Genomic DNA, 11,522 nt, shown 5'->3' on the forward strand with positions numbered 1-11,522 from the left:
TTTTTTCAGGCTTTTTACTTTAATTCTTTTATTTATTTATTTAACGCGGCTTTCTTCTCTTTTTCTTCCTTTCACTTCTTTTCACAACGGCCAAAACTGTAATTTTCTTCCGCTCTCAAGTTGCTAACAGATTTTTTTGTACAATCGAAGAAATCGGAATTTTATTTAAAATTAATTATGAAAAATGGACGCAGAATAAAGTTGAAGAAGTAACGGAGAAAAGAAGCGGAAGACTGGAGACAAATGAATTACTTTTTGCTTCTTCCACTCATATAGCAAACAGAAAAGTGGGAGTGTTCATAGCGGAGTCCTGCAAAAAGTCGCCGATTTACTTTACCTTTTTCGCTTCAAAGCCCAGATTCTCTCAATGCTGGAAAAGATTACGACGCCGTTTGGCCATTCCAAAACGACATCGCTTTTATTTTTATTTTTATTTTTATTTTTATTTTTATTTTTTCCCGTGTTCGGATTGGAGGGGCGCGGCCTCCCTCTTTACAGAAAGAACAAAAAAAACAGAGCATAAACTCAGATTTCTCAGAACACAAAACAAAACTATCCTCGAATAGAATTTAAGACTCTTTCGCAAATTCTAGGTTTATATCGGCACTCCCAAGATTTTTGTCTTCTTAAAATTTTTCCTTTCCCTGTTTGGCTGCCGAGGAAAAAAAAAACCACATTGAAAATACATCAAACTCCCTTCCTCCACACTTGGCACTTGCTTCTTCTGTGCTATTCGACCTTTCTTCTTCTTCTGAATAAAAACTAAGTTTCAGCTGTCCAACACTTGGTTGATCTCATTCCTTTGCATTTTTTTTTCCTTCCCTTCTGTGTTCTTCTGGTTTAAAAGTAACCCTCTTTCTCTGTGAAAAGGACGGTTTTGGTTTTGGGCGGCCTTGGGAATCTTTGAATGGTCATTGTTTTGCTTCTTCTGGTGCGCTGTCGCTTTTTTTTTTCCGTTCTTTTTAAATTTTTTGTAAAAGTCTTATTTGAATGTTTCTACAATGGCGGATTCCACGAAAGTGAGGCTTGTAAGGTGTCCAAAGTGTGAAAACCTTCTTCAGGAGCTCGCGGATTACTCTGTTTATCAGTGTGGTGGTTGTGGTGCTATTCTTCGAGGTACCGTTTTTCTCAATTTTCTGATAACTTTCTTTTCCCATTCCCTATTGAAGCATGTTGGGAAAAACTTTGGTTTGTGAAATAACAAATATTAGAATTCTTACGTAACTTGAAATTAAATTGGTTGGAGATATTTTTTATTTTTTGGTATCTAAATGGCTATTTCCTTTCTCAGTTTATTATAATTTTGGCAATCCAATTGTGCGTCATACTTAACTTTAGGATTTTTTTTTATCTCAAATGGGTTTTACTCATGTTATTGATAGGGAAATGTCTAATTATTATTATTTTTTTTCCCATTTTGCTGTAATCCCTATCCAATTGATGTTAAAACATACGAAAAGTGAAGGAATCAATGCACTGAATCATTACACTGTTTGTGGAACATCATTCTTGTATTTGGCACAGAAGTTTTTTTTTCCCCTTCTTTATATTTGTTTTTGTAATTTTGAGAGCGGAATTCTTGTTTGCATAAATTGCAGCAAAAAATAAAGATAGGGACACAGGTACTTCATCACAAAAGTCGGATGAAGCTCAGATCGCTGGAGTAACCACTGAATTGCAGAATTCCTTAGAAAGGGGAGTTGTGGAGTTGAGTGATTCTTCTGATGTGGATATTAAGTCGAATGCTGGATCTTTGAGTTGTGATGAAAAGAATCCTGAGAAGAATGGTGTAGGTGATGGTGATGCTGATAGAAGTAGGAATCTATCTGAGGCTTTGAGTGGTAAATTGGTAAGCGAAAATGATCTTGTTATGAACATGAACAGAGATAATTTGGGCAGTGCTGTGGGAAGAGAACATGGCAATTTGAATTCTGAAATCAGACATATGAATAGGTCTTGGAGATCTGGACAGATGTCAGGCTGGGAGTGTGGGGAGAGAGGTGAAATGGAGGGGTTTCAAAGAGTCTTGAGAACTGAGGTTGAAGGTGTGAGATTTTCTACTTCAAACTACCCAGATGAGGGCCCATCTAATTACAATGTAGGTTCTTCCTATGGTTATGGAGAGCATCACGATGACCATGATTGGGCTAATAAAGTTCAACACCTTGAAAAAGATCGAGCAGAGCTTCTCAGGAAATTGGATGAGCTAAAGGAACAACTTAGTAGGTCCTATGATGTGGCTGATAAAACCAACGAGAAGGTTCCTCTTAATGCGAGGATGGTACCACCAGATCCTTATGCTGGTTCTGATACTTGGTTTCCTGGTGCTTCATCAATGCCTGATAGGGCTTCGATGCAGTTTTTTGCACCTGACAAACATGCAGCTAGGCCTCCTTATTTCCATCATCACCCTGGTCCATTTTCATATACCAATGCACATGAAATGGCCCTGCATAATTTTCATCCTCCAATGCACACGTCAAATCAGATTCCTGGGTATGGGGATCCATTTGTGCCAAAAAGAGCTCCGCATCAGTTATCTGGACAATGTCAACAACCCTCCCGTCAATACTTCTCTAGACATTTCTTTGATACTAATCCTAATGCATTTGAGCCACACACATCCAATGCAACATTTCACCCGCCTTCATGTTCTTGTTTCCATTGTTATGAGAGACATCAGGGAGTCTCAGCACCAGTTCCACCCACCACTTTCTGTAATAAAAGGTTCCCTGACGTTTCAAACAATCCTATGCCGTACCATCATGAAAACCCAGGGGCATTTGGTCCACATGTTCATAATGCCAGGACTACAATTCCTCCTCAATTGGATTTTCGTGGTCCCCAATCCCACACAAGATGGCCAAGTGATCCTAAGTCTGAAATGGGTGGTTTTGCTCGCTATCGGCCTCGGAGAGTGGTCTTAGCCAGTGGTGGTCAATGCTGCCGTCCCATAGTAGGTGGTGCTCCATTTTTTATGTGCTTTAATTGCTTTGAACTGCTGCAATTTCCCAAGAAAGCACTGCTTATGGGGAAGAATCAACAAAAGATCAGGTGTGGTGCCTGTTCTACAGAAATAAATTTTGCTATTGTAAACAAGAAACTTGTTCTTTCAGTTAACATGGAAATGACACAAATTCCCACAGAGGTTGATGATAGCTCTACAGAGATGCTTAAAGACAATACTTCATACTCTCATGGCCATATGAGCAGGATAAATGCTAATTTCTCTTCCGATGATTATGATAATTCTGGTTATGACTTCCAAGCAATAGATACAGATTCAATTGCATTATTAACTGGTCAGGGTTTGAACTCAATGAAGCATCAAGAAATGAATAGCTTCCATGCTTCATCTCCAAGTACATCGGAGGATGAAACTAGTCCAGATGCTTTAATTGCTCCAATAGAGGTCATCAACTCTGTTCAGCAGCCAATTAAAGCTATTGTATCTCCACCACCTCCTGGTTCACCTCTTCAACAGCATTTTGATTATTCTACTAACAATAATGTGGTGAACCGATTTGGAAAAGGAAACCGAAGTAGTCGTTCAGATCAAGAAAAAGTAATAACAAGCAAAACTACCGCACGACAAAATTCTATGAAAGAGGCATCTCTAGCTACTGAGATAGAGGTCCCATTCCATGAGTACTCTAATACTGGGGTGTCCCAAGATTCTGGGGATGCAAACAGGGATGATAGTCTGTTGAAAATCAACAAAGGAGGCGATTCATTTTTTGCAAACATCATCAAGAAGAGCTTTAAGGATTTTTCCAGATCAAATCAAATAAATGAGCATGGTAGAAGTAATGTTTCTGTGAATGGCCATCCAATACCAGACCGTTTGGTTAAGAAGGCTGAGAAGTTAGCTGGACCAATCCATCCTGGACAATATTGGTGAGTTCACTTTCACATGCATCCATCATCAAAATAGGCAAGCTATCATCTCAATCCCCCCTCCTCTTACGCTAGCTAGTGATTATAGAATGGGATGGGAGTTAGACTATCAAACTTATCTGCATAAAGCTTATTCAATGATAATCCATTTGTTTCACAGACCTCTTAAACAGTTTTCATACATGGAAATTTTAAGATTTGCAAGTTTTCTTAGTATGGACTGGATGCTTGTCATTTTGTGCTTTGATTGCATTGGTTTTACTCGAAATACATGGTCATGGAGGGAAACGGATTGTATTGATAGTTTGCCTTTTGCTATGTTCATGATACCAGGTATGATTTCCGAGCTGGATTTTGGGGTGTCATAGGTGGGCCTTGTCTTGGCATAATTCCTGTAAGACCAACTTTATTTGAGCAGATGTTAGCTCACCATTTGCTACTTATTATTATTTGTGTAATATTTATTTAAAAGAAATGTCAATTTTTTTGCAGCGTTTTATTGAAGAATTCAATTATTCAATGCCGGAAAATTGTGCCGGTGGGAATACCAGTGTTTTTGTAAATGGTAGAGAACTTCACCAAAAAGATTTGGATCTGCTTGCTGGTAGAGGACTTCCAACTGATAGAGACAGATCTTACATAATTGAGATCTCTGGAAGAGTCCTGGATGAAGACACTGGTGAAGAGCTAGATAGCCTTGGGAAGCTCGCTCCAACGTAAGTTTCCTTTCTTTGATGGTCGTTTGTCTCAGTTTTATGTTCTTGTTGTTTGCTTAAGAACGAAATTCTCATTTGTATTCTGTGCTGGCCGTCCATTGCTTTAGAAATCAGATTTTATTGGTATGCATTGGCTAATGATAACACATTGTAGCATGATAGGAAAAATGGGGAAAGGATTGCTTATTGCTATGGGTAATGGGAAAAATGAAGGGGGGAAAAAATCACAAGTTGCATGTTGGGTTTATCTCATAAATTGGGTCTCTGCAGAATTGCATATAGGGCTCCTTTTGTTTTAGTTCCTGACACTGCATTGAGTATATACTGGGATGAAATTGTTAAGTAGTGTTGAATATTAGGTTCAAATCAGTTAGGTTATTTGGAGATCATGATAGCGTGAAGGAGGGTAAAGTTATAGTGGAGAGTATAGTATGATTGCTATATTTGTTTTCTATTTTCATCCTGTACCTGGAATGTAAAAAATAAATGCATATTTCATGGTTTCAGATATGGATTAGGTGATCAACATAATTTTTTGTGCAAGTCATTATTAGGTTTTCCTTTCTGCTATTCACTTGTCAGAACAGCAAGCAAGTCTCATCATATGAATGTGTATAAACTGTCCTTGGTCAAAGTAGGGAGTTTTTGTCTCCATACGAATATTGAATGTTTGCTTCGGCCTTTCATCTTTTATCTTGGTCAATTAACTCTAGTGCCATTTATCATGGTAGATTTCTATCCTCCTTTTCCATTAGCCATTTGATGATGAAAAATTAACCTTCTGTGCTCATGGCTTTTGAGATGAATCTGTTCAATTTACACCTTCAATGGTATGGCCTGGAGTTTTTGAGGCTTACTAGTTTAATATTGTCAGAGTTGCTGTTATTGACCTTATCTGCCTACAATAAAATCATAGTTATCTTCATATGCTCTAAAATCTCTGAAGAATGTAAGTTGTTAAAATGAATGAACCATGCCCTGAATCACAATCTTCCCTGCTGAACAGAGTTGAGAAGGTAAAGCATGGGTTTGGCATGAAAGTTCCAAAAGCAGCTGCGTAATGAAACTGTAGGAGATATGAAGCTCTAATGTGCCCTCTGGCATGTGGTAAAATCTTAAGCCTTCCTGTAGTGGAATTTGAAACACCATCTTAGCAGATATGTTTGAAGGATATGGACAGTTTTTCAGGCATCCTGGTACATAACGATGCAATGTTGGATGGTAACCTATTAAATATAAAGCTTCATCTCTCGTCTTCTGATTTTGTATTGTGATTGTTATGTAGACAATTGGCAGTGATCTTGTGCTATGTTTTGCATTTGTGAATGTAATTATTCAATTCTTTTTCACAATCAAACATTTCGTTGTATGTAGTTTGAGTTTATCTGTAGAATGGTATTCATCAAAGGTTGAAGTTAGTGATCTAATTTCCGGAATAATTCCAGCAGAAATTGATAAGCTCTAGGCTGAGAACACTACACTGATCATATATCTACCTCTTTTAACACACTGGATATTTTGGTAGTGGGCTTGGTTTATTACTTTAAGGTTGGAATTTCTAAAGAGATTTTTTTGGTTTTCCCAATCATTGGTCGACCCAGTAGACAAGCAGGAAGACGTGCGCTTTGCTTGTTTTGTAGGATCCTTTTGTACGTTAAAGAAACAAAGGGCAGCCCCCATTACAAGAGGTGGGTCTCCCTGGTGGGCTCAACTGAGCGATGGGCAGAAGGCCCCACAGTCTAAAGCCATTCCTTTCCTTCCGCATACTAGGTATAGTTAATAACCTGTGATAATTAACAATAAAAATCTGTCTTCGCCGAACAGACGAGATTTGCCAAACATGATCCCAAGCACAGCATGGAATGGAAGCATTCAGCCTCAGGTTCTGAAACCCATTTTGATTTAGAACTATTGGATTGGAAAGTGTGGCTTAGCTGGAAAGCTTTTTGCTTTCTCTAGTAAATTGATAGGACCATTTCGGTCCCCACACGAGGAATTTCAATCTTATCCAAGGCCTCTCAGCCCTCAACGGTTGGCTTGGCTTGGTCCCCTGTTATTGTATTAATATATATTCCTCCTCTTCTTCTTCTTCTTCTTCTTTTATAGATATATAAAATTCTTCTTATTTTTATTAAAAAAAAGAAGTAATGCTTTCAACACATGAATTTGAATCAATTTTAATGTTCCAAAGAAACACGAGTTTAAATTAACCAATTATAGAACTGTTGATAATCTGTTTATATCTTCCCTTTTGAAATACTTCATAGATAGAATCATGGTTATTCCACACCCAATATGGCCATGTTTAGGTGAGGAGGACATGGCATGTGCTTTTGATCTGATTTTTGCTTTGGTTTGCAACTTGCACCTCAAGCTTATCACCTCGAACGCAATATAAGATTTCAACCATAATTAATATACGTCATGCCCTTCACTTATTTTCCATTTGTATTCCAAAATCCATAAACTTAAAATTTATCCTGAATTTTTCATTGAGAGAACAATGCCCCATGTATACATTACCCTTTCGAGTTTTGAGTAACAAAACAGGCCCTTAGTAATACGAACTTTGGTCATTAAACATGCACTGATACTACAGCTGCTCAGACTTCTCGTTGTCATATCTTTCTATAGCAATTCACTTGGGCGGTTGTTTCCTCTCTCTCTCTCTCTCTCTCTCTCTCTCATATCAAGGTCCCTCTTGCTGTGTCTGATACCACCGTGGTGAAGGAAATGAGGTCTGATTCCAACCCATTTTCCTTCACTAAACACAATCATGTCTTAGTAAAGTTTGCAGTCTCACTTCTTCTGATCGGTCTTGCTTTTCGTCTGTTAGTCTCTGATTCAATCAGATTCTCATCAGTTGGAGAGACACCAGCCATTGAACAGACCACTAAAACTGAGTCTCCAGAGGCTAATGCTGTTCCTCTTGAAGATGAAGAGCCGGGTTCTCTTGATTTTGCGCTCAATGACAGCCAAACTCCATTTTCTAATGATTCTACGGCTAATAGAACTCAAATTTCAGAGACTGGTCTGTAAATTTTTGTTACTTTTTTCCCCTTTTCTTCTCTGCTTTAATCATATGCATAGAAATGTTTTTATTTTTGTCTCTCCGAAATGGGTTGTTTCTTCTTTTCTTTTACTGCTGCTTCTATCAGAGTTCCTTCTCATTTTGTTTAGCATATTCGAGGGATGCTGCCCATCACTAATTTTTTCTTCTCCTTCTCCTCCTCCTCTTTGAGAAGACAAGTTGATGGATCTTAGTTGATGTTTGGTATGATATTGCTGCTAGATTAGAAAATTTATCTTTTGGGTACTGAAAAACTTGTCTAGTTTAATCTTTTGTAACCTAATCAATCTCCTACTAAGCCTCAGATTTGGCATTAAGTAAAATTGTGTTACGTGTTCCATTCGTTGAAGTTTGTATTGAGCTTCTTTGGATATCTGTTTGTGTCTAATTTGGAGCTCATTTGCTATGCAAATGTGGTTGCAGGAGAATGTGACTTATTTACTGGAGATTGGATACCAGATCCTTCAGGTCCATTTTACACTGATCGGAGTTGCCTGGCAATCGAAGGTCATCAAAACTGCATGAAAAATGGAAGGCCTGATTCAGGGTACCTATACTGGAGGTGGAACCCATTGGGATGTGATCTACCCAGGTTCAATCCAAAGAAATTTCTTGATTTGATGAGGAACAAATCGTGGGCTTTTATTGGTGATTCCATTTCTCGTAACCATGTGCAGTCGTTACTTTGCATTCTCTCTCAGGTAAAAAATTTCAAGTTTAAAGAAATTTCCTATATGCTTTAACATTTGTTTGGATGGTTTTTACTTCCATAATTTTCTTGGTTGTGTACTAATTTCTAAATTTTTCTAAAATGAGGACATCAAGTGTTGTAATCATCAATCTGTGCCTTGTGCTATTGCATAGCATCTCCAATAGTCTAAAGACTGTTGAGTAGAAGCCAAGTTTCATTTGAAAAGAATTAAAGGTTTAGCCATCTGTCCTTACTTTATTCTCTGAGCTGATGTGGTGGGGACTTGGAGGATTTCGTGTCATCTCATGATTAGGAAACTTTCTTGCCCCATTTCAAGAGCACCTAAGATCAACATTACTTCTGCAAGGATCATGGGGAAGATCATGATTAATCCTTAAAGATTTTTCATTATGCTAGATCATATGGATTCTTAATACAGCCATCAACCTTGTGTTAGTTGTGGAATACAGCTGGTACTTTTATGGTTAGGGTGCTGCTTTTAGGAGGTTCTTGTGTCCCTTTCCAAGCTGGTTTACCTACCAGACATCAAAATGATTTTAATGGTCATTTTGATCTTTATGTCTTCTCAAAGAGTTTTAATAGATATGCAATTCTTATAGGTTATAGTGTGTAATTATTTATTTTTTTGATATTGATTTAGCTTACAATTCACTATAATCTCAGCTAATTGTCAAAGACTCAAAATTACTCAGTAAATGAATCCTAATGCTCAGTAAACTAACCTTCTTTCCTGCTGTGTGTCCTACTAGTGAAGTGTCTCCGACTTGACAGGTCACGATTCTGAGAAGATGGGCTTGTGTGTTAAAAACCCACTCGTCTGATGAGATGCTATTTATACCAACACTAAGTGGTAAATTTTAGTACTAAGCTATTATATGGACATAAAAATATATTTAGATCTATCACTACAAGCAGTCTTCCGTAAAATAATTTATTGCTATGGTATTGAAAAAGACGAAGAGATTTGGGTCCCGAACAGAAACCTGATATGCTATGCAAGGGATAAGGATACGTTTTAGGCCCCAGTGTAGCAGCCGCTGCTTGCATATTTGATAAAATTCTGTGGATTCTGTGTCACCTACTAGAAGGTCACAATATTACACTTAAGAAGCATACATAAATAGTGTCCCATCTCTCATGAAAACGTTTAACTTTTTTATAATGTGAAAAGTAGACTTAACATGATTATAAAAGAAGGTGAGCGCTGTCTATAATTTTTTCTGTTGTGTCTGTAACATCATGTTCAGTGACTGGAGAAAAATTCGGTCTCATTGATCAGTTGTTTTAATTATTATGTCCCATATGTAGGTGGAACACGCTGATGAGGTGTATCACGACGAGGAATATAGATCCAAAATATGGCACTTTCCAGCTCACAACTTCACCCTTTCAGTCATTTGGACCCCATTCCTCATCAAGGCAAATATATTTGAAGACATCAATGGGGTTTCATCTTCAGAAATCCAGCTTTATTTAGATGTACTTGATAATAAATGGACTGATCAATACAGGAATTTTGATTATGCTGTAATTGCTGGTGGCAAATGGTTCCTCAAAACTGCAATATATCACGAGAATGACACTGTTAAAGGATGCCATCACTGCACTGGAAAGAACTTGACAGAGCTTGGATTTGACTATGCATATCGAAAAGCACTACGGTTGATCTTCGACTTCATTGCACGATCTGATCACAGAGCTTTTATTTTCTTTAGAACAACTACCCCCGACCACTTTGAGAATGGGGAATGGTCTAGTGGAGGCACTTGCAATAGAACAGTACCCTTCAAAGAAGGTGAGATTGATATGAGAGATGTGGACACAACAATGCGAAACATCGAATTGGAAGAGTTTGAGAAGGCTGCTGGATTAGAATCCGAAAAGGGGGTAATTTTGAAACTACTTGATACAACTCAGCTCTCATTGTTGCGGCCGGATGGGCATCCTGGACTATACAGGCAGTTTCAGCCATTTGCAAAGGATAAGACTGCTCAGGTTCAGAATGATTGCTTACATTGGTGCTTGCCAGGGCCGATAGACTCTTGGAATGATTTAGTGATGGAAATTTTAGTCAATAACAGACAGCATCGATGATAGATAATTTCATTTGTCCTGGTTTACTTAATGGATTTGAGAAGCTTGCCTGAATAAGATTGCCACCATTGGTATTTTGAAGCCAGTGAAGGGAGAGAATGCAATTACTTGGAACCATATTATTTCACTATACTTGCTGTTCATACATCCCATTTTATCCCCTTTTTTTTTATAGGAATTCTATAATTCTATATCCCATTCTTTTTTTGGTTTGAAATATACATGAAAGTACCAGTAAATTTTATACAAAGCATATGCATTAATGGTCAAGTTATAGATTTTTCTCAACGAACTCTGAGAGTATCAACCGTTCACCTGCGAGGCAGCCTATTGGCTCTGTGGCATACAAAAGTTTTCGTTTTTGTTCCCATGAGAAGTCAGTGGTGAACTCTTCCCAAGGTAAAGGTCAATTGCACAAAAAATTCACATACGCTTGACTACCAATGAATCATATATCTAAGAGATCCTAAGGTGTCACGGTAAAATTTACTTTGTCAAAAGCCACTCTGGATGAACTGAACAACACCCATCATATGGCTACAGAGTAAAAGTAAAAACAAAGTTAACCTTTAAGGCACTAACCAACATAAACTTAGTTTCTCCTTTGATACAATCTATCATAACTATGTTCTTTGCAAATTAAAATTTACTTTGTTAGTAGTTACCTTAAAATGAATTGACAAGCTCTAATCTAACAGCGAAAAGAATAAAGTAAAAACAAAATAACCATAGTTTACATCTTTGCACACATGTAAGACTCAATATTACAATGTAAAATTGGACCGGAATCTGCTTTTTTGCTTATTAAACTAAATTCGTGAGTAGCAACTGGAATTCATGTGAAAAAGAAAATGCAGAACTGAACGTATCTAGAGTACTTTACAGAAGGGAGAACTTCATAGAATTTATGCTAAGCAATCTATCCCAAAATCAATCACCTAAAAGGCTAAAAACCAAAAACACATTTAGCTTGCAAAATATTAAATCTATGGTAGTGGCACAATTTGCCTCTTATTATTGAACTAAAAAAAGC

At 37.5% G+C, this 11,522-nt stretch overlaps 2 protein-coding genes and 1 long non-coding RNA gene across 3 annotated transcripts; 2 read left to right on the plus strand and 1 right to left on the minus strand.

Moving 5' to 3' along the window:
* The first annotated feature begins 259 nt into the window (after positions 1-259).
* LOC110670455 (protein ENHANCED DISEASE RESISTANCE 4) lies at positions 260-6,040 on the plus strand. The gene is made up of 5 exons (XM_021832515.2): positions 260-1,116; positions 1,599-3,897; positions 4,231-4,291; positions 4,390-4,613; positions 5,620-6,040. Exons 1-5 carry the CDS (start codon positions 1,002-1,004, stop codon positions 5,672-5,674), a joined length of 2,754 nt encoding a protein of 917 aa, XP_021688207.2. The 5' UTR covers positions 260-1,001; the 3' UTR covers positions 5,675-6,040.
* Positions 6,041-6,829: 789 nt separating this feature from the next.
* On the plus strand, positions 6,830-10,636 carry LOC110670457 (protein trichome birefringence-like 25). Its single transcript, XM_021832516.2, has 3 exons — positions 6,830-7,644; positions 8,107-8,384; positions 9,704-10,636. The coding sequence occupies exons 1-3, from the start codon at positions 7,347-7,349 to the stop codon at positions 10,487-10,489; spliced, it is 1,362 nt and encodes a 453-aa protein (XP_021688208.2). The 5' UTR covers positions 6,830-7,346; the 3' UTR covers positions 10,490-10,636.
* On the minus strand, positions 8,747-9,382 carry LOC110670459 (uncharacterized). The gene is made up of 2 exons (XR_002497902.2): positions 9,118-9,382; positions 8,747-8,910 (listed from the first exon to the last, which is right to left on the minus strand). It is a non-coding gene; the product is annotated as an uncharacterized LOC110670459 (long non-coding RNA).
* Positions 10,637-11,522: the final 886 nt, after the last annotated feature.

The sequence above is a fragment of the Hevea brasiliensis genome, chromosome 9, assembly GCF_030052815.1.
Source record: "Hevea brasiliensis isolate MT/VB/25A 57/8 chromosome 9, ASM3005281v1, whole genome shotgun sequence".
Taxonomy (NCBI): Eukaryota; Viridiplantae; Streptophyta; class Magnoliopsida; order Malpighiales; family Euphorbiaceae; genus Hevea; species Hevea brasiliensis.

Excerpts from the sequence above, each read along its gene's own strand:
- LOC110670455 (XM_021832515.2), top strand. The coding sequence starts at position 1,002 with ATGGCGGATTCCACGAAAGTGAGGCTTGTAAGGTGTCCAAAGTGTGAA. Across the intron at positions 1,117-1,598 it reads TTGTGGTGCTATTCTTCGAG|CAAAAAATAAAGATAGGGAC; the intron begins GTACCGTTTTTC and ends CATAAATTGCAG. Across the intron at positions 4,292-4,389 it reads CTTGTCTTGGCATAATTCCT|CGTTTTATTGAAGAATTCAA; the intron begins GTAAGACCAACT and ends ATTTTTTTGCAG.
- LOC110670457 (XM_021832516.2), top strand. The coding sequence starts at position 7,347 with ATGAGGTCTGATTCCAACCCATTTTCCTTCACTAAACACAATCATGTC. Across the intron at positions 7,645-8,106 it reads AACTCAAATTTCAGAGACTG|GAGAATGTGACTTATTTACT; the intron begins GTCTGTAAATTT and ends ATGTGGTTGCAG. Across the intron at positions 8,385-9,703 it reads TACTTTGCATTCTCTCTCAG|GTGGAACACGCTGATGAGGT; the intron begins GTAAAAAATTTC and ends TCCCATATGTAG.